The 13,021-nt window shown below is 41.0% G+C and overlaps 2 protein-coding genes across 4 annotated transcripts; both read right to left on the bottom strand.

Annotated features, from left to right (window-relative positions):
• Positions 1-2,033: 2,033 nt before the first annotated feature.
• On the bottom strand, positions 2,034-2,422 carry RB195_015691 (uncharacterized protein; the record flags this gene model as incomplete). 2 transcript variants are annotated; one of them, XM_064206526.1, is made up of 2 exons in its annotated part: positions 2,034-2,191; positions 2,281-2,422. In XM_064206526.1, 2 exons carry the CDS (start codon positions 2,420-2,422, stop codon positions 2,034-2,036), a joined length of 300 nt encoding a protein of 99 aa, XP_064062406.1. The 2 variants fall into 2 exon arrangements, with proteins under 2 accessions (XP_064062406.1, XP_064062407.1); XM_064206525.1 differs by having other exon boundaries at positions 2,290-2,422.
• A 2,454-nt stretch (positions 2,423-4,876) lies between these two features.
• Positions 4,877-12,712, bottom strand: RB195_015690 (uncharacterized protein; the record flags this gene model as incomplete). 2 transcript variants are annotated; one of them, XM_064206524.1, is made up of 8 exons in its annotated part: positions 4,877-4,986; positions 5,712-5,871; positions 5,939-6,064; positions 7,205-7,346; positions 8,957-9,189; positions 11,079-11,144; positions 11,293-11,448; positions 12,644-12,712. In XM_064206524.1, the coding sequence occupies 8 exons, from the start codon at positions 12,710-12,712 to the stop codon at positions 4,877-4,879; spliced, it is 1,062 nt and encodes a 353-aa protein (XP_064062404.1). The 2 variants fall into 2 exon arrangements, with proteins under 2 accessions (XP_064062404.1, XP_064062405.1); XM_064206523.1 differs by having other exon boundaries at positions 5,945-6,064.
• Between the last annotated feature and the right edge of the window lie 309 nt (positions 12,713-13,021).

The raw sequence follows: 13,021 nt of genomic DNA, 5'->3' as shown, positions 1-13,021 counted from the left end.
TTATTGCATTCGACCTATTTTTATTCTTGCCGGACTGATTTTTCCTTTAAAAACGCAACCGCAAAGGTAATCGTATGAGCTGGACAGAATTATAGAAATTTCTCGCGTAAAAAATGGCTGCGTTATAATTTTCTGTTGAGTCAATCATTGAAGCGTACCGTAGCGTCAAAAAGAAAATGCTACTCTTTCATAAAGTTTTTTAGTTGCCATATTTTTAATCGGAATCCATTCTCCAGAAAAGGACAGGAAAAGAAAGACAGAAATCAATGTTTTGTTATTGGGATTAGAAAAAGTGCTTAACAAATAGTAGATCGATAAAGTCGATATGATCATGCAAATCGATTCCTTTGTGTCTTGTCTTCTATGCACTTTTTCAGTCAAACGTCTTGTAATGTATTGCTAATAAAGTGTCTGATATGAATCGTGTGTACGTCTTGATTTTGTACTCATATTGATAAAGTCGTGGTGGTGTAGCGCAGTCGCAGTAAGAGGTATGAAGTTCTGCTGTGGCGACACGATGGAGCGGAGGTTCGAATCCGCCCAGAGGCTAACCAAGCCTTTCATCCCTTTGCGCTTGATAAATTGGCACAAGACTTATCTGCGGAGATAAACTCACACTGATTTGATACATCGGCTGACCCCGCAAGTAAATCTGTAGGCCAACGCAGACAAAGTCTGAGTTGATGTCGAACTCGTAGAGCGATCCCCATAGGAATTGATCAACGCCGTGCACTTTATCGTTTATTCATTAAAGTCCTGAACAAAAACTTTTAAAGTGTTTTCCTGGTGTCTTCTTGAAACCATAGCGAATTATATAAACACATAACTGTACTATACGTCAAGTTGTTTTCGTGCTATTTGGATTTAAAGGTCGTATTTTGTCTCAAATATGAGAACGATAAAAATGAACATGCAACATTAGAGAAAAAAGCAGAAGGAACCACCTATTTCCTGACTTCCTGATCACGTGACTAGCTCAAACAATTTCCTTAAACATCTCATTTAATAGTTTAGTGATAGTGCATTTGAATGCGAATATGGTGTCATGGTCTTCTGTCTTCAATGTATATGAACGTTTTGAACGCGACGATAAAACTTCTCCTGGTTTTCCCACACATAATCAAGTTTCCTTGAATCTGTACGGAATAAACGCTACGAGTAAGGAACATGACATCAACAAACGAATGGCTAAGATGCCTTATTTTCCAATGGTCTGGATAGTACCAGAGACAGCTTAGAGGCGTTGCCATGGGAAACAGGTTGGCATCCATTAACAATATTGTTTTCATATCGAAATTTGAAAAATTTATACTGATCCTTGCCCAGCATATTCGGGATTAGACACCTACTTCAATCTTTTTAACCAGTAGCGACTGTTCATTAAGTTCACTAGAGAGGTCTATCGAGGACTAATGGGCCTTCTGGAATGGACGTATCTAGCTGTGGAACGGGGCGTGAGAGAACAAATGGTGTCGCAACCTTGGTAGCAGAAACATCTTCGCTTACTCACAGAACTGTAATGTGAAAGAAAAGTTGCAGGTCGCTTGTACATGACGGCTGCAAGGGTTGCATCAAATGGCCAAGTGCAAAAAAATTGAACATCAACAATATGAAGTGGGTATCCAGCTGAGAATCCTAGATAGCTCTATCCTAGATCTAACCTAGGTAGGCTAAAATAGTCGGTTGCAGAAAAGTTTTATGACTATGACCACTTCACATCTCGTGGGAGGTAAGCACAGCGAAATGTTGCTACCCTCGCCGAACAAGTCCACAGAATGACATGAAGGGCGTGGAGACACCACTAAACCTCAGACGACACCTGATGCGTAAAAGTGCGTACGACCGTCTCTGCACAACTCACAACTGCGTAGTCTGGACATCTTGTACAGTGTAAGGTTGTGTAGAATCAGTAGATATTCATCATGCCAGGTTAAGTGACTTTTGTGGTGGAACGATTACCAAGGAGAAGAAATGACAGCCACTCTGTGCTCGGATAAGTCCTCAATCATCTAGGCAGTTTTCTCTAAATGCTGTCAAGCTTCTCCGTCGCTGTTGGCGGTGTTACCCAAATCTCCGTTCCCTTCATGGTGATAGGGCAGAGTGTCAATAAATGCACTCGTAGCTTCACTTCGTTGGTGATTAGGGTCGGCCACAAGCGATTGGTCAAAGAGAATGGTTTTGCGAAGATTTGCTGAATATTTCTCTTGCAGATACATCGTTCTTCAGTACAAAGCCCAAATAATAGAACTCATTCACGAGTTCAATGGGTTGCACGTCTACCCTGATTACCGTTGACGGTTCTGAAGAAACCCATATCTGCTGGCATCCAGTGCTGAAACATCATTGACGAGACACTACTCGAAGTGTTCTTCTTGATGTTTTCGATAGCAATGCTAGACAGAGAGGATCCCGCTACAGTCATTGTCTCGGTCCAGTTTCAAATTAGAACGGTGAAGTAAACCTGAGTGGTGTTCTTCTATCCATGTCGTTAATAAGCGTAAGAACTTTTCTGGAATTCCATTGATGCAAACCGCGTTTAGAAGAAATCCTCGATGAGGAGAGTTGTGAGTGTTCTGATATCTTAAAAAGTTAATTGTATAGCCTTCGAATACCGCTACCACACTTCAATCACTCTCCTGACAATGAACACCTTTTCAACTGTCGATTGATCAGCACGGAACCTATGTTATAAAGAACCGCTGACTTGCTTAAAGGCATCACCCCCTCTGGGGTGGTGCGGGATTTAGGTGGGTTATGCCTATGCGGAGTCGTAGATTATGGAGAGTAGGGCGATTTCGTCCATTTCCTCTTAATTGCCTTGAAAAAATGGTACGGAAGTTACGGCTTCAAGCATTCCGGCTCGCCATTTTCAACAACGAGTTCAAATGGAGCGCGCCAGCCTTGTGCACGCGCTGCATCTTCCGAGCCGTTTTTTTTTACAATCAGGAAGAAATGGACGGAATCACCCTCCCTTCCATAGTCAACAACCCTGTATAGGAACTCTCCACCTGAAATCCGTACCAGCCCAGATTCGTGGGGTGATGCCTTCAAAGAACAACGGCACAGTAAAGGCTAAATTGTGCTGCAGAAGATAAGCGCAGATCACAGCACCGATCATCAAGTTAATGTCTCCGGAAGAGAGGGAAAATCAGGACCTCGTAGTCGTAGTGAAATGATGGAACACATCAGGACCAACAACGGAAGTGGTTTTTCCCTGACATCAGCTCCAGTGCCGAGCTGGGATGCATCTGAACAAAGTAGAATGTGCAAGTCCGTGTTACGCGTTTATACTCTTTCGATTTCGAGAGATCTCACGGGCCTTAGAGGATTATTATGCCCTCGAAGCACAGCGTAAATTGTTCTAGAATGTTCTCGATCATGTTCGATGGATTTACAGGTATGTTTTGATTAAAAAAGGAAAAAGTGAAGGATAAAGTGCATTGATCAATCTATATCGGCGTCCGTCTAAGTCTTTAATTCAGAGATTTTGAGATTTGCGATTACATGTGCACTCCTAGAAGTCATTGTATCAAAATAAGGCCGAGCCGGTGTGAGATTTTAGTGTCTTTATCGTTACGGACAAATCTGGCACTAATCTATCGACCTCGGAAGGATGAAACTCTTAGTTGGCCCTAGGGCGGTTTCGAAGTATCAACCGCGCTGTCACAGCCGAACTTCCTACCGACTGCGCTTCACCCGCTTAAAATTTTCAGGGGAAGAAATCTACAAATTTCTTCATACAAATTTCAGATGCGTTTCTTGTCAGGCGAGTGACAGGATGAGTGATTGAACACACTCATGTGATTTCTTTTTTTTTTATAAGAAATGCTACGACTCCAGTACTGAAACGGATATTTTTGCACAAGATGGAATTTTTTTCACGTGAAACAACAAAGACGTCACACACATTGGACGATATGTTAATTTCTGAAATACACCATAATGATAATGATATGTTTTCTCGTTTTATTCAAAAACACTTTATTCAAGCTGTGTTTCTTATAATTTTTCACAATCACTTTTATTCTACTACTTCAATGAATACATCTATAAACCGATAATAAAAGAAAAAGAAAAAAAAATAAAGCTGTTGCCAAATGTTCCACGTTTAACGGACAATGTACATATTCCATAAATGTAAGTTCCCGAAAAAGAACTTACATCCAGGCTTAGCTGGTTGTTGACTGAACAGAATTTGCGCACGTAGTTTGCTAAGCTACTTATCTACCTCAACATTCGTCAAATTGACAAGTATTATTAGGGGAATAGTAGACAGAGTGAGACATAAATCTCAATAAATCTTCCACGCATCGATGGATTCTGAAGTCGGTGCTAACAGAAATCTGAAATCTCAAGTTGCAGCAGAATCCATCGAAACGATACATAGATGTTATTTGGAAGTTGATCCATGATCAATTGATAGCAATTAGAACGAACGACTATTGATTTTTTTCTCCATCATAGGATTTTGATAAACTCCCAAATAACACTTATATGCTACATATAATACATTTAAAAACTGCTAACCTTCTCAAAAATCGTAGATCACAAACATACAATCAATAAGAAGAAAATAATAAATCACATTTTGCGTAAAGGGTCACTGGTTATAGTTGTATTATACTGAGATAGTCGAACTATGTCAATCAATATGTATTTTTAGCGGATGTCATCTCAATTACAAAAATGACAATTCAAGATATGTGTAGATGGGATGCGTGAGAGAGTTCGTGTACAGTGTACTCAGTGGAGGAGACACAGACACCCGAAGAAATTGTCACGACAAGTGCAAAACGTTCACGTTCTTGTGTTTGTCTATGTATATTCAATTAGTGACTGCTTAGTTCTTAAGTTAAATTATAATCTCATGAATAATCTAGCCCATTGGTTGGAATTTCCATGATTCCATCCCGTATGGATTTGCGGCGGCTGCTGCGGAAGACGGTTGAGTGTATTGGAAATAGTCCATAGGACTTTGGTAGTTTGCTGAAATAAAACATATCACTAAAAGTTGTAAAAAAAAAATCAATAAATTCCAAATACTAGAAAGAACGCTACGCCCACTCGTTCATAGTACATCATTTATCCTACTCCACGGGGACCAAATTTCAAATTTCTGCTATCACGCGTACAGATACTGTGAATTTGATAGAGCACAGACAGCAAGAGACTTCGTGTCTGCGCACGACGCGTATACGTGCAAGCGACGCGATAAAGCACTAATTACGCAGAACTCGAAATATTTAGCAGGCAAAAAAAGACTGGAAAATCAATATTCGCATTGTCGCGGTCAATTCCAAAGAACAGTTCTTGCTAAATTGGGTCAATATTTGCTGCGAAGCTGAATTGTTCCACTGGAACTTTTTTTCTACAGCTACCAGCGACGAAAGTAACGCAATGAACGCACTCTTTCTCCTCTGCACTCTCGACAACCTGCTCCGGTATGGTTCTTTACATGCACTTTATCAATGCCGAAGCAAAATTCCTCTGCGTGTCTATACGACGAAAATCGTTGAATGATCATTAAAAATTCCAAGAGGAAGATGAGAATTCTAAATACGTGTTCTGCTTTGCTGTGATTGGCTGACCAGATAATGACCACGCCCATTCCGTGAAACGGAATCCGGAACATTGACGAAACATAAGGTGACCGAACAATGTTATGTTAGTATGTAACGACGAAAAAAACCAATCAATAAATCGAACCCTACCGTAAGTGTACTGTGCTTGCGGCCGGAACGACGTAGCGGCGTAGTTGTTCGGCGAAGCGCTGGTGCTCAAATAGCTGGCGGTTGACGAGGTCTTATCCTCAGGACAAGGGCTCTGCGAGTGTTCGCTTAGCGTTGTCTCGCTTGGCTCTTCAGATTTGATCTAGAACACAAAAGAATGTTTTTTTGGATAGAAAATAACTCGGTGTTTGATTTTATATATGTCTGACATTCACATCAGCATCTGTAGCGGAGTTTGTTCCTTCGGTCGACGATGAACCACTGCTACCGCCGGAGCTGTTCTGCTGCGATTTCTTCTGTTGACGAGCTTTAGCACGACGATTTTTGAACCACACCTTAAATTAATTAATTATTAAATTGAAATTAATTGAAATTTGTTTCTTGTGGTTACAATTTACACCATATGTTATTATAAGGAAAAGGAAAAGTGCTAGTTTCCGTGTTTTGCGTTCTCATACTACTTTTCTACATATAAAGCAGTATTTTCAATTCCCGCCCAGAAAAACCAAATCCTCCATTTTCCCGCTTTCTACAAACTAGTCATAGATCACCAGGAGTGGTGTCGTGCGAAAGTTGATGCCTCTGGATCCTGAAAGGTGATCAGTAGATCTTTCTTCGTACGTAACTTCTGAAGACCGCACGTCCCCACTAGGATTAGATGTTATAAACCACAAAAAAACCTGGGTATCGATTGGTTTGAATAAAATTTGTTTTTACTATATAGCAAAGCTAAGAATTTGAACAGAAAGGAAGTTTATGGCACTGACATCGAGAATATTACTTACTTACTTAAAACTTAGATAAGGCATCGAGAATGTTACGCTTGGGAAATCGTTATTCACGAGTCTATCTCTTGATTTTGTTGGATTCCGTCCCCACGTGCAGAAATCCGACGTTTAATATGGATCCATACCGTGAAAACTTTGGATTTACCAATTCCTTTTCAACTAAATTTCCAAATCGAAATAAAACATCTTGGACGTTTTGCAGAAAGCCTCTAATAAGCCTAACGGGCTGCTCAACACCGTTTATACACCGCCACCTCAGAAGCCCCAACCCATTTGGTCCCTTTGTGAAAATTTGGACAGATGTAGTCCACTGCATAGGAAACACCTCATCTCCAACCATATACACTTGGTCGACAAATCGATATGGTCGTTAAGCGATTTTTGTTTGGTTGCCCGCACCGGGCCGAGGATTACGGTAGAAACGAGTTCCCCCGGCGTATATGCGCGTGTGGCTGTGCGGCCGCCAATCGCACGTGCGCGACGGGTGCCCGATTCGGTTGAATATGAAGTTCGTGGCGAAATAGCCATCATTTAGAGGAGAGTCACCATAGAAACGTGCATTGATGAACGGTGAATTTGCGGCCGAATCGGTTAAAGTAGCGAAATCGATTTCATGGAATCGGTCAAGGTGTTCCTCTTCGTGCATCTTCTGCACCACCAACAACAAACAAAGTGATAGCGACGAACCTGCACTCGACTCTCCGGCAACTGAATCTTCAAAGCCATGTCTTCTCGCATGAATATGTCCGGATATCTGGTTTTTAGGAATGCATGTTCCAGAATTTCTAACTGGCTACGAGTGAAGGTGGTGCGTTCGCGACGTTGTTTCCTGAACACAAAAATCACATCAAAAAAGTTCAGTCGTTCTGCTAATCGCAATAGTAATCCTGGCTACCATTGCTGATCATCCGGTGATCCATCTCTGAGCCAGGATCAGGTTCTCCTCTACCTCAATGAGGTGTCGGCTGATCCTGTGATTCACCATCAATTCATTTTCACTTTCTTTGGATTTAAATAAAATTATGAAATATCAAAATATTATGTTAGCAGTTTGTTGACCATGTTAGCATTTTTTCAAAATGGTTTAGGCTTAATTCAATAAAAAATCAGACTCTCCAGAACCGTATGGGGTGGACGTCTGCTCTCCGTTCCGAGATTTCATTGTTTAATCAAATCAATTTCCACTTGAACCACACAACAAAATATTTTGCCGATTTTCTCAACCGTTCATACTTATTCCATTACTAAATTATTTTCGTTCAAGTTGAAGTTATAGTGTCAAAAAGGAAAATTTCTGCTTGGCTACCACACTTAAAAATAATGTAATAAATATTTTGGAAGATGTGGAAAAAAAACCAAACAACGTGGCTGATGTGGACTCAGTTAAGTATCCAAAAAATAAAAATTAATAGTGCTCGAAAAGTGATCTCAAAAAATTGGTTTATACGAACAAGTTTAGCTATTTTTCAAACGTACCGATAACATATCATTCGAGCCAAACTTAATAATTAATTTACGAATTTGAAGTGATCTGATCATGAAAAGTTAACGGTTGGAGTTACTTACAGGTCTCCGTAAAACAGAAAAGCTAGAGGGGAGAGGATCTACTCGACTACATTTACATACGTAGATATCAACTGCCTAACCCATTTCAGAAACAACCGCCCAAGTTCAGGATCTTCGAGAAGAGACCCAAGAGATCATTGATCTCTTTCAGGACGTCCCAAATCAAATCCAACAGTACAAAAGTATCCCTAGCAAAGGTAACGACACCGTTCTTCGCAGCACTCCGATTTTTCAATGATCGCAGCAATCTTTTGAGTACATACTGATAAGAATGATTCTAAAGAAATGGTAAATTAAAAAAACGTGCTGTTTCATTCTTCAGACATTTACATGGAGATCTAAGCGTTTGATTAAAGCAGCCTCTAGGGATCGAGTAAGAAATTTGGTCAAGAAAACTCTGCAAACACCGAACTCAGGGAATTCACATTATCCATATCTAGGACCGAAATTACTGGAGACTACCGAAATTTTACAGTTTTAAGTTAAATCCAAGGATTTTTGTGACAAATTCAAATTCAAATTCAAAATTATCGTCCTCTGGTATGTATTCTTTTATTAAATCACTTCATTTCAATACTGCAAAGCTAGATTATTCTTCTTCTCGGTGAGCGTGAAAATAATATCACTATACAGCACAGTTACTCGTATACAGTATACAGTACTGGCTTTATGAGCAAAAACTTCGAAAATATGTATACGAGGCATGTTTTATGTGAAAAAAAAACTTTCTCCTCAGAATTATCAAACACAATCTCAATATTCTCGAGGAAAAGCGTCAAGCTTTGCAATGTAACCTGTTCTTCAGCTAAAATCACAAATAATGACTCTTCCCTTTTTTCCGGGAATATTTCCGAGTGGACATCATCAACATACCTTGGCGGGGCGCCAGCGTTCCAGGCGAGTCCTGCCGGTTGACACTCGGCCAGACTGCCACCGATGTATCCCATGCCGGTCGGTAGGAAATTATGTGCAGGTGCTGTTGGGAAGCCAAGGTGAGGTGTTCCGTAGGCTGCTCCTTTCGTATTGAAATACGCTGCGGTCATGTTCGCTACCGAGGACATATTGGCTGCAGCTGCAGAGGATACGGATGGGATGTACGGCATAGACTGAAACTGAAAAACATTAAAACAAATGTGTACGTGGGCATCTATTTGATCTACATAAAAAAACACTTTAACCATGGAAACAAAAGCAGAATTCCGTAGAATTCTGGATATACCGCTCAGAGTAACTAAATGTATAAATAGTTGAATAGAACCTGATGCACATCTACACATTCCGAGTCAGTTCCCTCTTCTTCAAATTATAGATCGCTATGTTTTCAAAGTGACCAGCGCACAGAACTGTATGTAGCTCACTGACACTGCACTGTGTTTCAGCTACCGTAACCGTGCAACTCGAATTTTTTCCCCTTTTTCGAGCTTCCAGAACCATTTGAACGTTATCACAACGATTAGAATCACTTTTATTTGATTTCGACGGATAGTACCTCTTATCGAATGCATTTTTGCGATCTCCATCATCTTTATCATTTTTTTTTAAAAAGGAATGCTGGAATGAGTGCATTGGTCGAAGCGTAACAGTCTGGTAACAGCATGTAGCAAGCGTTAAGCCCTTCATCCACTTATTGCAGTTGGATATGTCAAAAAGAAATCATCAAAAAAAAAAACATTTGGAGGAAATTAAGGTCGCTGAAAAGGAAAATCAATCCTCAAGTCACAAAAACAGCGACGGTTTAGTTCGTCATCCGCATCCATCACAACTATAGAGCATTAAAAAAAACAATTTTTACCAGATAATTAGCAACTATTCGCTCGCATGCAGTGAAATCACGAAGATTCGACAACTGTGTGCCAAAACGAAGCCTTCGATGGAAGCGGAACGACAGACGACCGTCGACGAAAAAGAAGTGCCGGCGAATTTGGAGCAAATCACAGCAAACTAAGAATATCTTCTTAACATCCCATTCTGTGTATCTTCACGGAACCGGAGGCTCACATTCAGAAAACCTTAACCAAAGAAAAAGGACTAGCTGTGCTGCTTGTCTACCCTTGGGAAACTTGCTGAAGATGTCCTCCTAGAAGCGAAAAACTCGACGCACTAAGCTTAGCTCTAAAAAGTGCTCCGTGGAAGCTGCTGCACCTGTTTGATCAGTTCTGGACACTGTTTCTACGCAGAATAGAATAGAAAGTATGTCTGGACAAATATTCCAGAAGGGAATAATTAGAAGAACGAAAGAGGAAAGGACTACAAGGACCTGCAAGAAGAAAAAAAAACTGTGCAACAGTGTTTGAAAGTTGAAATATGAAGACCTTTCTTCAATGTCGCATAATTTTAATACGTTGGTCGTTGAAAAAAAGCATAGACAGCTAAGTAATCAACATGGGACCCTTCAAAGAGCAAAACAATTGGCTAAGGATTAGCGACGGTAACTACCACTAAAACATCTTAGAATACGCATCATAATATGTACATAATGATCCACGTGATGCCTCGACAAGTCTCATTCGAACCTCCGGAATTTGGAACGTTTAAAGTTTTCGTTTATCAGCTCTTTATTTCCCAGAAAGGGAGCAAATATTTTAAAAAAAAACATAATGTGTTTGATCCAGGCAAATATTTCTCCTAATTTTACTTTACGAGTGCTTTTAAATGTGGGCGAATTGGTGTTGTACTCAAAAAATTCCTCTGCATTACAAATACAGCCTTCAAAGATTGAATTCCTTCAAATTGGTTACTTTCGAAGAGTGACGGAAAGTATTTCAGAGTAAAAAGTGGAGATTATGAAAATTCTTGATGAAGACAAGGTTTTTCGGAAAGCTGAGATGAGAGAATGCAGACCAAAGGTGTGTGCCTGCAGAATAGGTGGCAAAGAAGCTTACGTGAGCAAAATCTCCTGATTAATCACACACACTTCGTAGCACAACAATGTCGCCTGTACAAGATCCATAAAGCAAACATCTACCAGTAGTGGACATTAAGAAATAGAACTTACAAAATTTCCATTGTTCATGGTCGATGTTGGAATCATGTGATGCAACGACGAGGAGTCGAGTTTTGCCTACAGAAAAGAAATTGGCCTGCAGATAAGCTGACAAATTCACTACACAAGACTATTCATCGATTTTAGAAGAAACAGTAGAAGCACACCAGAGTTAGAAGGTGCGATTAGGATTTGATGAGATGCACAAGGATTAATGCTGGCTTACCTGGTCGAGATCACCCAACTCCTCGGCAGCCGCCGCAGGGCATACTTCGAAAGTCGACGACGACGTCAGCGATTCGCTGTCGTCGTCGCGTCCAGACGAATCCCTGCGGCGACTGCTAGTAGCGACGGCGGTGGCTGTGGTCTCGACCCGATAAGCCTATCACATCATCCTCAGATTACGATAAACCACGAGCTGGAGAGGCGACGAGCCGGCGGCTGAGCCAGCGTCAATGCGATTTTGCTACGCAATCCCCAGTCGCGACACGCCCATCGTGTCGTGTACTCTCTGCGTCGCCGCGGATTCTGCGGCGATCTCTCGTCGCTCCGGCCACGCCCATCGGCCGGCAGCCAATCACAGCGCCGGAGACAACAGCCGCACTGCGCTCATTGTTTGAGCGAGGAAGCCGGTTGTTTGGTGGCCGTGTGGCGAACCGACCGAGCAGCAGCGGGGTACGGTAGGTGGCCGGCGAGGACACGCTTCACTGATAGCACGGCACAAATAGATAGTTCGACAATAGCAGTGTGCTGTGTACGTAAGGAGGAAAAGGAAAAAGTAAGAAAGAAGAACAAGATGCAGCAAGAAGCACGAAACACAAGCACTGTTGGAGAAATGGAACTGGTTATGAGCAAGTTGATTTAAAACGGCAGGCAGCGAGTTTAAGAGGCCATAAAGGTGGCTTTTATATTCCTTCGTGACTACTGATGAAGGGTTTTTTGCAATGTGTCAAATTATGTTCTTATTCCATTTACGGTATCAACATAAAGTTAAATTCTAAACAGTGAAACAAAATTGGTGCTTAGTTGCTTATGTGCTGCTTAAGTTCTTAGTAGTGAGCTTGAAATATGGTGAGTTGCGGCTTCACTGAATTCTCACTTTATTTCTTTCCGAATCGAGTCAGCAAAAATCTAGCTTGAAAAAATTGTAAGTTTTAGGGGGACAGAGAACCCCGTTACAAAAGATTAATTCCACTATGAGTTCGGAGAGAAAAAGTCGCGCACAATCTACAAAAAAAAATCAGAAATAGGTGTGAGATTCATTAAATGCAAAATACGAACTCCAACAAAAATATGACCAGTTAAAGTCATTTATTTGAAATCGAGACTTTTTTCTCCAATATTCCCATCAATTTTTCAAACCATTGTGCAAAGGTTTTCGACACTGACTCACACGATATTTGGCAAACAAGTGTTGCGCGTTACAAATCCGTAAATAATCCTGATAAACCAGGAGGCTTGGAACGCTTACGAAAACAAACAGTGCTTCTGTGCACAAAAGACCGAACTTCTATCTATTACCAGCTCTGATAATTGCCAGAAAAAAAGCTGCATAAAACAAATCGCCAGACACTTACCAGATTCAGATTATGATTAAGGTTGTTCATATGATTATTATTTCCACCAGCACCGCTTGTCGAGGACATTCGGGGTAGCCAAGGATGATTGAACGAATTCTTAGCGCTTAGCAACCACAGTTACCAGCAGCGATGAACACAGTCGTAGAAATGAATAGTGAAAATCTACGATGGGCTGGCTTATCTCCATGGCATATGAGAAGATTTGCCGACTGTCAAGCTAATATCCTAATGGACATTGGTGTGCATGAAAATCCTCGTATCTGTCGCTGTGTGTGTCTTGTATACGTGATACGTTACGGCGCCCGAAATAAGCATTCTCGATTCGGGAGACATGCAATAAATCAAAGACTGAAGGTGGCAGAGTGCGGCAATGAT

The sequence above is a fragment of the Necator americanus genome, chromosome V (genome assembly GCF_031761385.1).
Source record: "Necator americanus strain Aroian chromosome V, whole genome shotgun sequence".
Taxonomy (NCBI): domain Eukaryota; kingdom Metazoa; phylum Nematoda; class Chromadorea; order Rhabditida; family Ancylostomatidae; genus Necator; species Necator americanus.
Note: the sequence above shows the minus strand (reverse complement) of the source record. Positions and strands in the feature narration are given on the sequence as shown.